Source organism: Melopsittacus undulatus, chromosome 3 (genome assembly GCF_012275295.1).
Source record: "Melopsittacus undulatus isolate bMelUnd1 chromosome 3, bMelUnd1.mat.Z, whole genome shotgun sequence".
NCBI classification, from domain to species: domain Eukaryota; kingdom Metazoa; phylum Chordata; class Aves; order Psittaciformes; family Psittaculidae; genus Melopsittacus; species Melopsittacus undulatus.
Genome location: NC_047529.1, coordinates 13,391,275 through 13,410,019, shown reverse-complemented (window position 1 = coordinate 13,410,019; position 18,745 = coordinate 13,391,275). Strand labels below are relative to the sequence as shown.

Sequence of the window (18,745 nt, the reverse complement as noted above, 5' to 3'; positions counted from 1 at the left end):
CTGTCCTCTTCATAGTGTTAAACTACTTAGGCAGAGGTCTTTGGTGCCAATTTTATTTCTACACTGGAGCAGAGCTGTAGAGCTGTGTCTTTCCTGTTCTCATTCACGTTCTTCCATAACATGTTTGTCAGTGTTTGTGATGTCCTTTCTTAGAGCAGAGGAGTTGCCCAGTGTATCCAAGAAAGCACATATTAATAAATTTAAAAGAAAGCTTTAAACTGGGACAGGAGACAGCATGTGGAGACAAATGAGTGATCAGACCCAGACTTGTTGAGTACATCAGTTGAGTGCTTCAGAGCTGCCAGTGCAAAACACACTCCAGTCCCTCCATACAAAGCAAGCAATTGATCTCTTGTATGTTTCTAACCCTTAATCTGGTAAGATTAATGTAGGATCCCTGTCCAAGTTCCAGCTTTACCCAGGGTGAATGTGGGAGGGGGAGTCCTGGAAAGTCACAATTGGACATTATTTCTTCCTTCATTTTAGCAGGAACAGTCATGTGGAGGAGAGCTCTTTTAAATGGCTGTCTCACTTGTAAGTATGATGATGTTCTGATGTGAATTCCAGGTTGAGTTCCGGCCCTCATTCTGGTAAATGGCTTACCTGTAGAAAAGAAGGGCGCTGGATTAACTGGAGACATTTTTGTGCTTCTCAAAACATGTTTTAATGGCTTTCACTAGAGGCTTTTCATGTAAGACATATGGATCCCATTAGCTGTGTAAAATTGGGTTATTTTAAGCTTATGACTGCACATAGGTGGGGGGGAGTATTGTATTTTTAGTTCAGCTTGACTGTACTTTCTTCCCACGTGAGTAAAGTGTAGCCTTTACTTTCTGAATGTGTAGATCTGGGGGCAGATAATCCCATGGAAATGCATGCAACCCCTTGAGAAGGAGCTCTGGATCTCCTATTTTGTTTCCTATTATCCTCTCCTAAGCTCCAACAAAATCAAAGACAAAATTCCAGCAGAGCTCCTGCTTCTGAGCTCCAGCAGAGGTGAGCTTCTCATCTGTGTGCCCACATGGCTTTGCACTGAGCTCTGCTGACAGAGCAAGGAAGGCAAGCACAGGGCTGATTGGTGGGACAGGACCACACAGCAGTTTGCTCATTTTGAATGCAAAGATTAAATGTCATGCCTGAAGAGCATACAGAAGAGCGCTGCTTCTGTGTCAAATAATAAATCAAATTTACCCTGGCATTGGGATTAAAGATTTTGGACTCCTTATGAGAAGAATGAATTATCAGGATGCATTGCCCATTCATAAGGTGGCAATGGTTTCTGCAGCCCGTGCAACCAGAGCATTTGGTAATGCTCGTGAAGCAGTTACCCAGCAGAAACGTTTTTATCGCCGCTAGAATTTTTACCTAATGCTCTTGAGTAGAAATTTAGCAGGATGGTTTCATTACTCCAAAATAGTTTGATTGCACTTACCCAGAGGTGAGAGTTCCCTCTATTGCATATTTGAATCCATAATTAGCTCTGAGTTTTAAAGAAAGTTAGAGATCCAGTAAACCCCTACTGTTGCAGGAACCGCTGTGTGAGTGGTTTGCAAGGCCATGCCCTTTGCCTGTATCACTGGCCCTGTTGCAGTCAAAATACAGCATCTGTGTGGTGTTTTTAAACTAGGGACATTTGGGTAGGTTGCTTTTGGTTGTCTTCAGCCACAGTTCAAGCAGAAGACTTTTCTTGTCAGATTAATTTTGCCAGTATTTGGTAAAGTGAACTGCCGTGGTTGACCTTAAGCTGAATAACCCTAAGAGTAATTTTCTTTTGGACTCACTGAAATAAAACCTTTGTATAAATGTGAGATCATTCCTTTAGCTTGCTTTCCTCAGCAGTGTCATAGAAGCATAGAATCACAGCATGGTTTGGGTTGGAAGGGACCTTAAAGCTCATCCAGTTCCAACCCCTGCCATGGGCATGGACACCTTTCACTAGACCAGATTGCTCCAAGCCCCATTCAACCTGGCCTTGAACACTGCCAGGGATGGGGCAGCCACAGCTTCTCTGGGCACCCTGTGCCAGGGCCTCAGCACCCTCACAGGGAAGAACTTCTAAAAATCTCATCCAGTTCTTTCCCTTCTATCCCTAGAGGCCCTTGCAAAAAAGTCTCTCTCCAGAGCCTGAGAAGCCCAGCAGTCATCTCTGCTGCATGAGTGTAAGGAAATCTCAGTCTTTATTTAGGAGTTGCTTTAGTGCCTGCCAAAAAAGTCCTGAGTTCTGTCATCGTCCTTGCTCTTTCACTGTAAGATCTCCCCTCTCCTTTCCTGTTCCCCCCTCTCTGTCTCAGTGCTGCTCCAGGTGTTTTCCTGCACTGGCTTAACCCACTGTCCTGCAGCCAGCTGTGGTCCACACAGGGACAGGGAGGATAAGGCAATCAATCAGAAAGGAAATGGCTCACTGAGTGAGCAGAGATCTCTATAGTTCTACTTAATAGCCATGTAATCTCAGGGGGACGTGACTCTCGTACAGTCACTTTTGCTGCCCCAAAGCAAGATCAGCCATGTCTGTATTTTCTCATTGTGGTTTACTTGACACTGTTTGTGAAGAGCAAACATTAGCCAGAATATTAGTAAGTATCTGAGGCAAGTGAGCAGATATATAGTGGAAGCCAGTGGGATTTCAAACAAATATCCTTCTCTTTCATACCCTGAAAGGTAAATAACCCATGCAAGGTGAGACATCCAAGGAACCGAAAAAAGTAGTACTCTGAGCACATTCCCCCTTCTGTTATTTTGGTCTCTTGCTGAACCATGCTGGTACCTGACACCCTGAGAATGAGGAGTTAGACTGTTTCCTCGGTGGTGAGATAGTTTCAGCTTCTCGGTCCTGTTCTGGGAGGTGACAGTGGGGAGGGTATGGTAGGTTCTGAGCTCCTTCATCCAACAGGGCCTAGTAGAAAGTCCTTACTCTTACCTGAAAGGAAAGGCACGAGGCAGCATCTGGATAAAACTGTGCAGTCGCACTGTTTCTGTTAGAAGGGATCCCTGGGCTACATCCTGTGTTTGATAGCTGTAGCAATTTACCGTGATTTTTCTAAAAGGGACACTCATCTTTGATAAGTTATTGTTAAATAGTTCTTATTCCTTCTCTTTGCTGCTGTTAGCAGTTTCTTTATAAATGTATACAATTGATTGACCAATAGTTTAGAATTTGCAAATCTTAAGAGAACCAAATACCTTGTAAAATGGTTTGCCAGAGTGAAATTTCTAGTTTAATTGATCTTTAACATAGCTGAAGTTGTGTTATAATTCCATTCATTAGAAGAATGCTCTTATATGAATTAAATTTCAAGGAAGAAGTCTAAAAGTGTAAAGGAGTCTGTGTCCCTCAAATTACAGCTTTAATTGGCTGTAGCTGGATCTTCCTCTGGTTTTGATTTCTGCAGCTGGGACATGGGATTATACTGAATCCATTCTGAGTTTGTCTAATGAGTTTTGACTCATTGTCAAAAAGTTCATGAGGTTTGGCTGACACATGTTCCACTCTAATCTCATCTGCTTTCATCTTAGAGAGCTGTTAACATTTCACCTGGCAAACTCCTCTCCCAGCCAAACCAATGGCAGGAAGCAATGAAATCTTGTGATGGACCAGCTGGCGCAGTGACTTTTGGGCCAAGTGTGCAGATTTGGCTGGTTTGGAGCTCTTCTGGCTATGGATGCATATGTTTTATTACCTCTCCAAGCCAGCACCCTCAAACATAAGAGGCTTTTTGTCATTGCGCTTTAAGCACGTTCTGTCCTTACCAGTTAACATCAAGTGATGTTGCCATCCTGTCTCTCGTGTGCCTTTGTGGGATGAGGGGATTCTGTTTACTGTTCCTAGTTCATGAAAGCTACTGAAATTTGTTTGCCAGGCACTAGCCCGCCATTTTTCCTAATCTTAAGCTGATCAAGGAAATCCCTATTGACATAGAAACAGTGCAAAGCAACTCATGGAGTAGCTTGATATCCTAGTGCCTCACTGGAAGCACCACTTTCCCAGCGTTCCTCTACATTTGGTAATTATTTCTGCAGCTTCTCTCCAGAAGTGCTCTTAAGATTTACGGGCATCAATCTCATCTGCACATATTTTTCAAATTATAAGAAAGCCTGAAGTGAAGACAGAACTAACTTTACTCAAATACTGTTTAAAGGAAACAAATCTCAACTTGTCAAGCCTCATCCTTATGGGAGTCTTCTACACATGCACGTCTTTGTTGTACCTCCACTTGGCTGTGTGCAAAGTTTTTAAAAGGATGTGACCTTCCTGAGAGCTTTTGGGTCTGAGGATGCAGGGATGTACTCTCACAAGGTTTATCCTCCCATCCATCCCCGCCTTCGCTTCGGGGGCCCACAGATGAGCTCAGGCAGCTGGGACATGGTTGGCCTTCTCCAGTTCCCCAGTTTGTTCTTGAGACTCTGTTGTGGTTGCAGCTGTGAGTCCAGCACAGCAGCCGTTGTGGCACCAAGGACTTCTACCCAGTAAGAAAATGTGCAAAATATCATAATGCAGCTTTATTGTCTCATCTCCAGTTGAGTTGTCTTCTTAGATGTGGGCTTTAGCCTGTGCTGCCATTCCTGGTTTGAAAAATTAGTTTTCTTTGTCCAGGGGCAGCATAAAAATTAAAATGTGAATAGAGAATGAGGCTGGCAAAGATTAGTCTGTATTTGGCTTAATCTTTCTATTTCACACAGAACTTGTAGTTTCATCAGTGATGGGCTTCAGAGAGGATGTGGTTCATATTCCCGCTATTCAGATGTCTCAATGCCAGTAACAGTCAATCTGTTTCTGTGCCTGGGTTTTGAAATATTAAACTGAACTTACTTTCTCTCCGTAGTTTAACACCAAGGGTTAGTTTTACAAGGATGAGGCTGTGGTGTTTGCCCAGCGGCTGCAGACTGGGAATGTGCCTCATTAGAGCAGGAGGGAGGCCAATGGCTCCACTGAGCCCAGGCTCTCCATGTCCATAACCGTTTTCTTTACTTCCCTGAATCCCATTGAATTTTTAATGTGTTATACGAGACTGCCAGTGTGAACATACAATAAGAATTATATATACTTCATCTTTGCGTCCTTACATGTAGCATCATCTTGCTGGCCATTTTCATTCACTGGAGCAAATGTCAGCTGTAGTGGATCCCCTTCTGAGACGACAGTTTGTTTAGATTTACTACAGGTTCTGTAAGAATCTTGGTTTTTTTTTCCTCCAAAAATTTACTTACTCATTTTTTTATGTTTTACTTTGTATTTTGAATGTTTTGTTCTCTGGGTTGTATTTCTCTGATTTTCCACGCAGTTATCTCTGACCTTAACTAAACATTTCCTACTTTGCTCTTTGCTTACAGTCTATCATTAAGCATTAAACTGCTTCCTACTTAGTATGTGACCTTGCAGAATTTCTTCTGGTTTCTTGCCTGATTACCATTTAATTTTGTTCTTTGCCTTCTGTCCCATCCAGCAGCAGAGTTGTGCCAATTCTTTGTTTTTTCAACAATAGCCAAATAATTTTTAGAAGCCTTTTGTTGAAAATCTGTAAAAGTATGAGTGAACTCGTAGCAACAGACTTTCTTTTCTTCCCATTCTCTTGATTGATGCATTCAGAGAATCCCAATGAGTTTGAGATCTGCTTTTCCTATTCAGCTGCTTATCGGATTCGGATCTTTTCCAGCATGATCTTATTCCTCTTGAACTGCAGGTTCAACCAAATTGAGTGACAATTGCAAGTTTACAACCGTTCCTTTACTTTCCAGGTCTTGGTACAACATCAAGGTCGGGGGGGGGGGGGTGTTATCCTTTTAAGTGGCAATTTTGCTTGCTGTGTGACTGTGTCATCTTTTATTGTGTGCATGTATCAGCTGCATATGGTAATCTTGTCAGTTACTTTTCAATTACCAGTTCCTTACCATACCTTTTTATTGTTGTTTGTGGTAACATTTCCAAGTCTGGTATCACCTCAACCTCTGTTGTATACCCTGTCTAAAAATTGTGGCTCTTTTCATTTACTGTCCATGCCACATGTGAGAATTTTACTTTTTATAAATTTTTTGTTAGTAATTCTATGCATTTTATTGAAATGTTCCTTTCTGAAGCTTATTGTCACTGCATTATTTTGGGGAGTTTGCCGTCTCTGTGGATCCAGAGTGGGATCCTGCTGTGGCTATTGCTAATGAAGAACTGTGGTCCTTACCCCTTAACTCCTTTCTGTTGCAAGACAGTAGCTTAGCCCTGTGTTTTATAGAGCTAATTACTTCAGGAAGCACTAATTTAAATGTGAATCTGTTTATCAGCCTTTATGATAGGGGTCCCTTCCCACCTCTCTGTGATCAAACCTTTTTCTAGTCTTCCTTTTGCTTCTTGATCTTACAGTGGGCATTATCACCTACAAAAATTCACATGCAGATATATAGACAGGTCATGAATTTGTGAACTTATGTTGGTTATTTATCCAGCTGCCTCTTTATTGTTCATTGCAGGAGCCACTGTATCTCACTGATGTTCTTGGCTCTGTGTCCATAGTGTGTGTTTTGTTACAGCATTGTGCAGTGGAAGGCAGTCTACATAACATCATTTTGCTTTTGGCTTTTTTTTGTTGTACTATTTCAGTCTCAGCAGCTAAACACATTTGAGCAACCTGGTCTAGTGGAAGGTGTCCCTGCCTGTGGCAGGGGTTGGAAGTGGATGAACTTTAAGGTCCCTTCGAACCCAAACCATTCTGTGATTCTATGATTAGCCCTACTGTGCTGATTTCTTGGCTTTTTCTCTACATGGGGTGGGTTCACCTTGGTTGCTAGCCAGTACAGTATATATTTGTCAAGACAACAGAGGCAAACCTGTGATTATGGAAGACTGGGAGCAACTGGTTTCCCTAGCTGGCCATGTGTCTTGTCAGCCCTCTGCTTGCCAGAGCAGAGTGTTTTGAGTATCCGGTGCCAAACAGGTACATTTGAGCTACATCACCAGCTGTTCTTTAATTCCCCTCCTTGTTTTTTTGGTTGTAATGGTTGTAATGACTGGCTTAAAGTTTAAACCACCTGAAATTAGGAGCCTTGTTATGGGACTCCACATGGTGAGGAAGAGATTTCTTTGAGCGTATAGGGTCATACACTGAAAATATATGTTCATGTGCTGGGATATCCTATGTATTCTTGTATTTCTTTTCAAAAATGAGCAAGTGATAGTCAAATTCCACTTCCTTTGCATGTTGTTCATCTTCCCACTCTTGAACAGGATTCAGATTGAATCTGATCAGAAACTGTTGTCCATGAAGTGTCTGACCACAGGTCATTCCAGGTGAAGACAGCAGTTGCCTCTACCTGTACTTCCTGTTAGATTCAAACTGGCTAAACCTGGTTAAACCCAGTGCTTTCTCAAGCTGCATTGTTGTTCGATAGCAGCTGTTCACAAGATTAATAAAACAGAAGTGGACAAGAGATGAAAAATACGAAGCTGATCATAGAAATCGCTGTTGGCTTTCAGAGGCAAACAGCTGCTTTGGTGGTGGGGAGGAAACAGAAATGATTCTTCATGCAAAAAGTAACATTTGCTAAAGGTGCAATTTTTATGAGCCTCATGAGATGATCTGCAATGATGAGGACTGTCTAATGTGCTGCAGGCAAGTGTATAAGGGTCGAGTTATGTGTACACATATATTTGTTTTTTCTCGTAGTGTCATCTAGACTGTCACAGACATCCTCTCCTCAGTCAGGCTGCCAGTCCCCTTCCATCCAGGCAGGCAAAGTCATCTCCTCATCCCAGAAGCATAGCAAGAAGGCACTCAAACAGGTAAGTAGCCTTTCCTGGAGCCTAGTCTGGGGATTGCTGCAGTAAATCTGCTTCTCTGGTTAATCATCTTTCTTGGTGAGACTGTGCGCTGCGGGGAAGTAACACAGGACTTCATGGCTGTCTCATGGTAAATAGAGGTTTGCTAAAATATTCCTCTCTCTTAGAGGTGATTCCAAATACTGTGCTATTTAGTTCTTTTGCTTTTACCCTAAATAAACATTTGGACTTCTTTTAATTATTATTTTAGAAGATGGATATAAGATGTTATTACTCTTTACCAAACCTTTTGATGAGTGTGATTAGCTTTCTACAGTCTGTTTTATTAAATCAAAGGGGTTTTGGGGAAAAAAAAATGAATGCACTGATTTCTTCCCCTTGGCTAGCAGCGTATTTTCCCTTCCTAGGAGTTCTGTGGATATTATAGGTATATAGAGGTAAGAAGGGGAAGGAAAGCACACTGGCTTTGCATTGCACCTCTGCTGGATTTAATGAAAGAAAGAGGGGGACCGATTATTTTCCATGCTTGAAGAATAACTGGTGTATAGATAGTGTTAATTATGTGCGTGCAGGATGGGATGGGTGAGTGTCTGCACTTCAAATGATTTGTTTCTCCTAATGAAGCATGCAAGATGAATTGGTCCCCCAAGTGTCTTATGTGCAGGTGTTTCCCCAACTGCATTGTTTAATTTTCCCTGATCCTTAGAAAGGAAATGCTTTATCAGGGTTAGATTTACTCCTTAGTAAAGCAAAAATCTGTAAGGAGTTATGAATCAAGCTGCAGAGTAGGTGCTAGTCCAGGGATTATAGAAGCTTGTCATAGACAGATGAAATCATGTGTTCTAGATAGGATTTACCTTTTCTAGCCCAGTCTGTTTTTCTGAGTTTCACCAGCTGAGATGCAACACTTGGGATGGCATTCAGCTGATAGAGCTGCCTGTGGCCTTGGGAAAGCATCTGCAGTGAGAGAGAAGAATGAACATTATCAAGGAGAATATTACAGTGGGAGATAAGGCAACTGAATAAACTGGGGCTTTGTTTCTAGCAACAGGGAGTTGAGTTGATGTCAAACTGAGATGCTGGCTTTAGGGAATCTTCCTTCTTTTCCCACCTGGCTGTTTCTTGACAGAAGTATCAGTGTTCTGATGATGTTGCTTGCTGCTGATGGCTGCAATAAAGAAGTGAGATTGTGTTCTCACGTTAGGCAGATTTTTTTTTCCCACTTGCATTTAAATCCTCACAAAATAGCTTCTCATTAATTCAGCAAGATATTAATTACACTCTTTGCTTTCCCCTCCTCATCCATCCCTCTTTAAGCCTGACTGGCAATCATTTCTCTCCAACATCCGCAAAGACTCGAGACTGATCAAACAGACTGTGGGTTTGTTATCAAAACTCTTCCCTCTCCTGTGCTCAGCAGTTCCTCTTCATTTTCTCTGGTCTGTAGGTCCCTGTTTCACAGAAAGGGAAGGGACCTCTGTGTAAACCCAAGCTACATTTCCAAACCTACACTCTATCTAACATTCTCTTTCCAGCCCCTGTCCCTACATGCCTAATAATTTTCTGCTTTTCATGTCCAAATTCCCCATGCCACTGTTCCCACCAGCTTTCCCTCAGCTTTTTATTCATTCCCCTCTCTCTCCTTTCTCACTCCTCTGCTCCTCAGCTTTCATACTCTGAGATATCTGCTTCCTGAGCAACCTTATTTCAGTGCTGAATGTAATGAAGTGTGTCAGTGAGTTCCAAAATTTAGGTGGTCTTCTCAGTTTCACTGTTAATCTCCTTGATTTGGGGAAAAAAATCAGAAACCCTGAAAGAAAAATAAGGAACCACATGGAGGCCTTGATGTCTAGATTGCATTTCTCTTTGTACTTAACACTTGTGCAGCTGTCTATAGGACGAAAAGCTATTTCCAATGGTCATAGAATCACAGAATGCTTTGGGTTGGAAGGCACCATCCAGTTCCAACCCCCTGCCATGGGCATGGACACTTCCCACTAGGCCAGGTTCCTCCAGGCCCCATCCCACCTGGTCTTGAGCACTCCCAGGGACGGGGCAGCCACAGCTTCTCTGGGCACCCTGTGCCAGGGCCTCACCACCCTCACAGGGAAGGTATTAAACAGCACCGACCACTGAGGAACACTGCTTGTCACTGGTCGTCATCTTCTAAAATTTGCTCTAGTTTTGGGTCAGATTAAAAACATTGCATACCTAAACCATCGCTTGAATTTAGTTCGAATGGAATTCTGTCATTTTGGTAATACTTCATATGGTCAAATATTTTGAAACAGCTCACCTTTTCCTAAACATGGTTGCCACTGTGGTCAGGAAAAGTTAAAAAGAGTAGATAAAATGAGGAAATACAGATTGCAGTAAGGAGACAGGTATTATAAATAGAGTAGTAGGAAAACCACAAGATACTGAGTGAAACAAGAATGTAGGAAAGCTTTCATACTTTTAGTTTTGTCTGAGACCTAGATTATTAGCTGGTGCGCACTGGAGAAGATGGCTGGTTGGGCTCTGCCCTCCTGTCTTGAGTGCTAAGTAATTATGATTCTACTGGAGGGAAGGGAGAGAAGATCCCTGAGTGAGAACTTTTAACCCTGGAACACCTGCTGTTGCTATACTGACAGTGAGTATCAGGTCCTTGAAGAAATAAGGGTAATGATTTAGTTCATAAGCATATCAGAGTTACAGCTGTAAAATACAGATTAGTAGTATGGCATATACTGATGTGCCATCACCACACAGCGGATGGCTGCATTCCTTATACTCTTTTGGAAGAATCCTGAGTTAGAGGTTTGCAGTGCATGAATCTGTATTGGTGGACACGTCAGTCCTCATCCTGCTGGAAAGATTAAACAGTGATGGGGAGAAACTCCCTTTGCTACCTTTTAATGAAGGAGGGAGCTGTACAGTAGTTTCTTCCCTATTAGGTTGATCCCCCTGTTCCAATGGATTTTTAACACCATGGTCAGAGTCTGTGGGCAGATGAAAAGTGAGAGGCTTAGGAGCAGCTCCTGGTCCTGTTGTCATCACTGCCGTCATCCATAGTGGAGCTGATGAAGATGAGTGCCCTGGGGACACCAATTTCTGTGTTTAAATCACAATTAAAGCAGGTGCTGATGATGCTAAGTGGTGCCATTTTGAATTATGCTCTTTCTGAATTTACTCTTTTTAGAGTAAAGTGGTGGTTTCCGTCCTCCACAGTGGGGTTTACCTCAGAGCTGCCCTTTGTGCAAACACACCTGCGTGCTGAGAAACATTTGCCTTCCACTGCAGGCAGCACAGCGAGAACAAAGGACAACCTGAAGGCAAACAGAAGGAAAATAACAAGCCCTTGATTTGGGCAGAGGGGGCATACAGGGCAGCACACAGAGGCTGAAGGAGAGCAGAAGGCTGGTGCTGGTGGAGAGGTTGCTATGCTGGGGGCTCTGTGGGACACTCTGCTGCTCCAGGTGTCCTTACCCATGGCAGGGGGATTGGAGCTAGATGAGCTTTAAGGTCTCTCCCAGCTCAAACCATTCCATGATTGTAAATATACAACAGAATTTTAAAATGGGAAGTGACAAGAAATATTGTGCTATATCCAAATGAATTGGCCTGTTAACTAGAGATCATCACTGTCTTAATAATGCAGTTTGATCCAGGAGAGAGAATACTTGATCTGTTGTAATTTATTCTGCTGTTAAGTTTATTTGGGTTTGGATTTCATTTTTTGAGAACAGACACTTTGGTTTGGGTAGATGCTGCAGTCTAACCCAATGCCTTGTTGTTTGTGCCTTCTCAGTTGTGTCATGGTTGCCTTAACAGGCTTTTCTAAAGCAAAGGATTTTTTTTTCTATTTTTCTAAAGCAAATGATTTTATTTTCTTACTTTTAGTGTTTAAATGTTTGTTACTTTCTAAATTATCAGAGTCTTTCCTAATGGCCTGCTTTTTTAGTAGAGGTACTAGTTGCTCCTTCAAGAGACAGAAATGAATAGTATGATGGTACTTTTGCTTTGAAGTTATTTATATAATTACTTCTTGAACCACCTCCAGATTTGGAATCCTCTAGAGAATGAAACAACTCAACCTAGATGTTCTACAACCATTAATTTTTTCCTTTAGATGCCAAAGGTAGGAGATCTATCTGCTTGTAATAGTGTATTTAAATAGCCAGTATCATATTTAAACAGATGGTATTGGTGTCCCGTGTGAACTGAGTGTGTTTGGGAAGTCGTTTTTCACTTTTGACGTAGTTAGAATCAGAATTCAGCTATCAGTTGCTGTAAAACAAGCGGCTTGTCCTGTGTACTAATAATTTCTAAGACTGTTTTTAATTTCATTTTGTTCCTGTTCTACTGTCCTCTTCCACAGGCCTTGAAGCAGCAGCAGCAGAAGCAGCAATGCAGAGCAGGCATGCCTGTGTCATCTAACCAGCACGTCCTTCTGAAGGCTGTCAAGGCAGCCAGCGAATCCACACCTGCAAAATCTGGTATGTGCAATGGCACCCTTGTGTGCTCTTTTACTGCTGGGTCTCTTCAACTGGCCTTTTATTGTTTGTAAAGGCTGAGGAAAGAAAGTGCTTTTTTCCTGACAGTGTTCTTTTTGTTCCTGAAATAGTCTAGTTTCTGTTTCCCTGGTTTTGTTTTTATTCGGAATTTGTTCAGTTGAGAATAGATCTTGAAAAGAATTTACTCTGCCTTTGTCTGGTGAAAAGCTTTTATTTGTGATAAATGTGTTCCCTGTAGCTGCCTGTATGCTGTGATCAGGTAGTTCTCATGGCTAAGCAAATGAGGTAGTTTAGTTTCTCTTAGTATTTATGTTTTTCAAAACAGGCTTCTCATCCTGTAGCAAGTCTTTCATGTCGTGTTCCAAAGATGTATGCTCTGCTCGGAAAGATCCGCAAGAGGTTTCCAGCAGTCGTGCTGCATTAGAATTTGAGATCACTGCTCTTATTCATTCAGGAGCATTAGCTCTCTCTTCACCAGCAGCATTTCACTAGTTATCATAAATTGTTGGCAATTGCTTCCAGCTAGCTTCCTCTGGAGGCTTTTCAGGGTAACTGATTGCCATAATCTTCTGGTTCTGTAAGCCTGATTCAAGTTGTTTTCTTTCAGATGCAAGAAGTGCCTCTGTGTTTGTATAAGGCAATTTTCGTGTTGTGCAAGTAAATGACTTAGTAGACTAATGCCACCATCATTTTATCAAGCCTCAATTTGCCAAGTCATCTGTTTGGGCCTATAGTGATGCTGGGGAAGGACTCTTCATTAGGACTGTAGTGACAGGACAAGGGGTAATGGGTTAAAACTTAGAGGAAGTTTAGATTGGATGTAAGGAGGAAATTCTTTACTGTTAGGGTGGTGAGGTACTGGAATGGGTTGTCCAGGGAAGTTGTGAATGCTCCATCCCTGGCAGTGTTCAAGGCCAGGCTGGACAGAGCCTTGGGTGCCATGGTTTAGTGTGAGGTGTCCCTGCCCATGGCAGGGGGGTTGGAACTAGATGATCTTAAGGTCCTTTCCAACCCTAACTATTCTATGATTCTATCTGTAAGAATTGCCTGTAGTGGCTCTGAACCACCTCCCAGATCACTGAGCACCAAAGCAGAGCCATGGACCTCTGAAATCCAACACATTTGGCCTAGTGACCTGGGTCCAACAGTGCTGATGGCACATGTGTTGAGAATGTCTTGTAGCAGAATAGATCCTAGTAGGACCTCCAAATCAAGAGGAAGTATCTTTGTGTTCATTGGACTGGATGGGATTTTCTTCACTGGTTTTGCCTGATCTCAGGGAATGTTGACTTTGTAAATGCCTTGTGCAAACAACACATTGTGAAAACGATTATTTTTGTTTAGTTTTGAGCCAGGCTTCTTATACCTTTAATTTCTTCTGATTATCAAACAGGCAATGAACAACTGTTGTTTATTCAATAAATTTGCCACTCATGACTTCTGTAGGCATCTTTTCTTCATTCTGAGGAGTCCCACTGTAATTTCTCATTCCTCATATGCAAAGCTCTGTGCTTTTTGCAGTACTGAATGAAAACTATACACAATGTTCAGGGTGCAGGACATGTTCTTTTGCATTTGTATGGCATTTTCGTATAGCATTTGTATAGCATCATTTTGGCAGTCTACATCTTTTTTCTCAGCAATGCCTAGCATTCAGTTTTCCCTTTTTGACCCCATCAAAAGCAGGCATTTTCCTACATTACAATTCTCAAACTCTTTCCTGAGAGTCTGGAAAAAGTTTTCTGTTGTAGGGCCTGACAGTGTGTGTGTAAGGTTAGGGAGTTCTCTTTTACATCACTTCATGTTTCTGTACAGTCGAGTTGACTTTCTGGGCTGCAAGCACATACTGCTGGGTCGTGATGAGCTTAAAATGTTTTTCTTAGTCTGTAATCAGAATCTTCTCTTGCTTCCTTGGCTTGAAACCCAAGATTTCCTGTCTTATCCACTATGGACATAGAGCACAGGTTATGTGATGTCTTCTCCTTGCCACCTTCTACATTACTAGAGATGCTTCCTCATCTCATGCTGGTTTTCTTTAGGGTAAAATTCTGTCTGTGTTTCAGCATGTTTGTTTATTCTTCCTTTCCAAATAGCTCTAAACAAACCCAAACCAAAACTAGACCAGTCTGGCCTGGCATGCTGGCTATGTACGGCTGGAATGTTTCTGCAACATCTGTTAAACAGTACACACAGCTGCTGGTGGGCACCATATATCTGACAGAAAGGAGCAGGCATGTTTGCCAGCTATACCTCATGCAGCATTTAATAGCAGAGCGAGTGTGTTGAGGTTGCCTGTTGTTCCCAGTTCAGACTCTTTTTAAAAAAGTTAAAGGGCAAAAGGTTAATATCATCTTGCTTGGTTGTAACTCAGCCCTAACCTGCTATTGTGCCCTTTTCACCTTGGGTGGCGTGGCCTGAGAAGGAAACAAGAGGAAAGCTATGTTTCTTGTGACAGTATGAATACAATTCAGTGCCAGGTTTATGAGGTCTTCAGCATAAAATGACTGCTTAAAACCAAACTGCTTTTTCTCGGCTAACCAGGATTAATTCTGAATGGTTGATCAGCACAACAGGCAGATGCTGGTCTGGAAGACCTCGTCTCCAGAGCTCCCTGCCTCCAAAGGAATTGGATCTCTACTTGGGGAAGTAGGAACAGTGGAGACCTGAGAGGGCCTAAAGCAGGGTATTTTGTAAGATTATTAGCTAACATAGAGTAATTACAAAATAGATTAATGGAGGAAGTAATCCAAACTCGTGTTACTTAAAGTACTTCAGATATTGTTTGGTGTCTTTATTTTTTGTGATTATAATGAGGTTTTTGCCTTTCCTGGCTGTCTGGTGCTGGTAGCCTGCTGTCTGTCCATTCCCAGCCACAGAGTGGCAGGCCCTGGGGGCAGGAGGCACATCACCTTCTCTCCTTATTTAGGTTTCACACTTCCCAAACTATTGCTACATCCAATTCAGTCATGATGGAACCATTTTCTTCAAGCATATCTATTTAATTTTTGTTACTGGGTTTTTTTTTTTCTCTCAGACTTTCCCATGTTTTGCTGCTACACCACAGTTGCAAGGTATTGTACATTGTGCGTGTCAACTCATGCAGCCTTTTTAGTAGTACTCTGAAAATTGTAGGACTGCTTATGTTGGTTGGGACCTTGGGAGGTCTCTTGCAGCTGGACCTCCAGCATTCGTAGGGGCCAGTCAGATCTTTGCAAACCTCCAAAAACAGAGGTGGCACAACCTCTCTGGGTCCCTGTTCCACTGCAGGCTGTCTTCACAGGGATACATTCTTTTCCTTATATCCTGGCTGATTCTTGCCTGGTTTTTCTTGTTCTCCTGCCAGGCACCACCATCACAAGCCTGGCTTTATCTTTCTGCTGTCCTGGTAAGAACGGTAGTGATGACCAGGTCTCCTGCAATCTTTCTTCTCCAGCCTGAAGAAGCCTTAGCCTCTTCTCACAGGCAGAGAGGAGAATGAGATACAGACTAGGTGAAAGAATGATTAGAGCAAGCTGTGAGAGCCAGCATTTGTTCTGTTTGTGAATTAACCACATGTATCATGGAGTTTCTCTTTCTAGCTGTGGCACTCCAGTGCCTTTCCTTACTTGAGTGAGTGATGTTACTATAACATAAGCCTAGAGTGCGGAGGGAAGAACAGCTCATGTTCTTAATTCATCTCACTAAAGAGGAAGAGGGAAAGGAAGGCTGAGAGAATCTTGGGAAGAAGCTGTTCCCACTGGCATTAAAAATCCTATTGTACAAAAGAGAATGTGGGTGTCAGTGGACTGTGAGGGGAAATCACAGTGATGAAATGTGTCTAGTGAGTTTGGAGGAGGACACAAAAATATCTGTTGAGTATTAGAAAGCGGAGGAGGAATTCCTGAGGGTGATCTGAAAGAACAAAAGCTACACTTGTAGTTTAAAATTTAGAAAGGACACATGCAGTATGAAGAGATTTTTCCTGATAGTGAACTCCCACAGATACTAAAGCTGCCTCTGAAAGGAAGTTTTAACAAGATCGTTACTGGACTGGATAGAAATGAGAAGTAAGATGGGACAAACAGGGAAACAGACTTAAACCATAAACAAAGTGGTTGTCTTGCCCTTTATTTAGTGATAGTCTGATAGCTACAAAGGGCACTTCTATTTCCACCCTGTTGGGAAGCAAATGCTACAAGAACAAAGGAGTATAAGTATCTTTGGAGTGCTTGTCCTTGAGCTGCTAGAACTAGTGTATACACATTAAAGAATCTTTATTTCAGCCCAAACAGATGTCTTGTGTAATACTTCTTTGTACATCCTGGTGTTTAAATATTTCTGTTTCCTGTGCAGCTTGGGAAGGAAAGCAGTCAGATGGACAGTCGAGCAGCCCTCAGAACTCCACCTCTGGTTCCTCTCCCTCTGTTAAGCTTGATAACTCCTTGCCAGGGCTGGGGAAGAAACCATTCCAGAGATCTGACAGGCTCCACGCAAGTAAGATTTTTTTTGCTTACAGAGATTTGGTTGCTCTGATAACAGAACAAAAGCCTAAATAACAAAGCTGAGTAAAATGTGTAATTAATTGCATTGTTAAAGTGACTTCTGTACAGTTCTGGATGGTACTGCTAGTATGCTGTGTGAATTGGGATAAATAATTCAAACTATATATATGCAAATATAAAAGAAAAGGCTTATTTTCCCATTTCTTACCATCAGGGTTTTCTACCTGTGAATTTGCAGCTTGCTGTTTGAGAAGCAAAAAAGGACTTGCATTATTTAGCAGGCTTGTTAATGCACTGAAGAGACTTTGATAACATTAAAAAGAAAAAAGAAATTCCTTCCCAGATCTTTATACTTCAGAGTCCCCTGTTACTTGACTTCCCTCCTATTCACTGAAGTTAGGTCATTCTCAGGCCTCCAGACCTTTTGTGTTTTCTTTTACATACACCAATGGTGGACTTAACCTTGGTGAAACTAAGGATATTATGAGGTCTCTATCTATGCTGGTCATCCTACATTGTCTTTATCATTGGTGAAAACAAACACTTTTCAAAGCATGTTTTATTTGTCCTATGTAACTAGGAAATTCTGCAGCTTAAATAGATTATAAACCTGAAGAGCTGTTTCCTGAATAACTTCTGATGGAGAACACTTTCCCTAGAGAAACAAGCCTCCATTGCACTTACTTTGTTAGGCTTTCTTAACTTAAAAGTAATTGTTGTCATCCCTGATGTTAGGAGAGCAGGGTAGTACTACCCATTGTGCTAATAATGTGCTTTTAATCTAAGCTTCATAATATGTGGTATTTTGCCAGTTCCAGACAGTGGATGCATCCAAAGGAAATAGAGCACACAGTGCAAACACTGCCTTTCACAGCACATGCATGATACTGGCTATAGCATAAGGGTTAATGCTTGACTTGCTGGCTTTCAAACACAGAAGGAGAATAGTTACTCATTGTTACTGCTTTGTCTTTCCACCCAAGTGCAATGAGCTGATGAATTTTTCTGAAATGCTTTTGCTAAGAACAAAGTAGGAAAGTCCAGGAAGAACTCCCAAGGAACAAACTGACCTTAGTGAGAGGCTTAAAATAGAAATCAGTGTGGCTAAAAGCAATTCTAGAAACCCTTCTGAAAAAGACTCTGTGCTATTCCCCAGATAGGAGGATTCTACAGGAGTTAGGTCAGCTGACACAGGCTACAGTGGTATGGAAATTGTGCTGGAAAGAACCTCCTGTTTTGTTTTGAGCTGTATGTGCAAAGGTAAAATGTGTTTTTAAAGTCAGGGTATGAAACAGATCACAGAGGTGGCACTCTGAAAATCTTGGGGACAGTGAACTCCAGAAGGAGTCTGGAATCCTTTCTCAGGTACAGTGTTACTCACATCTTGCTGGTTTGTTGCAGGGCAGCTGAAAAGAACAAAGTGTGCTGAAATTGATGTGGAAACTCCTGACTCCATCCTCGTGAACACCAACCTGCGAGCGCTGATCAACAAGCACACGTTCTCCGTCCTGCCTACAGAATGCCAGCAGCGCCTGCTGCTGCTGCTGCCCGAGGTGGATAGGCAGGTAGGACTTCTGTGTTCTGTTTCTTCTAGGTTCTGCTGTGGAGGGAAGTGGCTATTTGGTGTCATCTGCAGGGGAAATTCAGACTTGACACCCAAACACTGTGTTTATAGGTAATGAGGTAGGGTGCTGCTTCTGTGCACAGTGTGGGAAAAAATTGGAAAATTCATCAAATTTTGGCGTTTGGGTGTTTGTTGCTACCAGAAGATCTAAAGCCATCTAAAGATGGCTAAATCAATCCACAGTCCCAGCTACAGCAAGAACGATGTTTTTGATACACTGGACTTGCAGAGGGCCAGGAGTGATGGGCATGCAGCAGTTTCCACGTCTTCCTCTCTCCTGTCCTCAATGGATTCTTCAGTACAGTATTGACCCTGCAGCCTCTTAGGCTGGTTCCTTCCCACAGAACACCAATACAGATGCTGCTGTCTAGTTCCAGCCTCT

General features: G+C 42.2%; 1 protein-coding gene across 2 annotated transcripts in view; it reads left to right on the top strand.

Moving 5' to 3' along the window:
- Positions 1 to 18,745, top strand: part of ASXL2 (ASXL transcriptional regulator 2) — a 110,980-nt gene that overhangs the window by 71,291 nt on the left and 20,944 nt on the right. For both annotated transcript variants that reach the window (XM_034060446.1, XM_034060445.1), the window contains 4 exons: positions 7,650 to 7,765; positions 12,123 to 12,240; positions 16,591 to 16,731; positions 18,141 to 18,304. In XM_034060446.1, the coding sequence (XP_033916337.1) occupies positions 7,650 to 7,765; positions 12,123 to 12,240; positions 16,591 to 16,731; positions 18,141 to 18,304 (539 nt within the window). The remainder of the gene's footprint in view (positions 1 to 7,649; positions 7,766 to 12,122; positions 12,241 to 16,590; positions 16,732 to 18,140; positions 18,305 to 18,745) is intronic.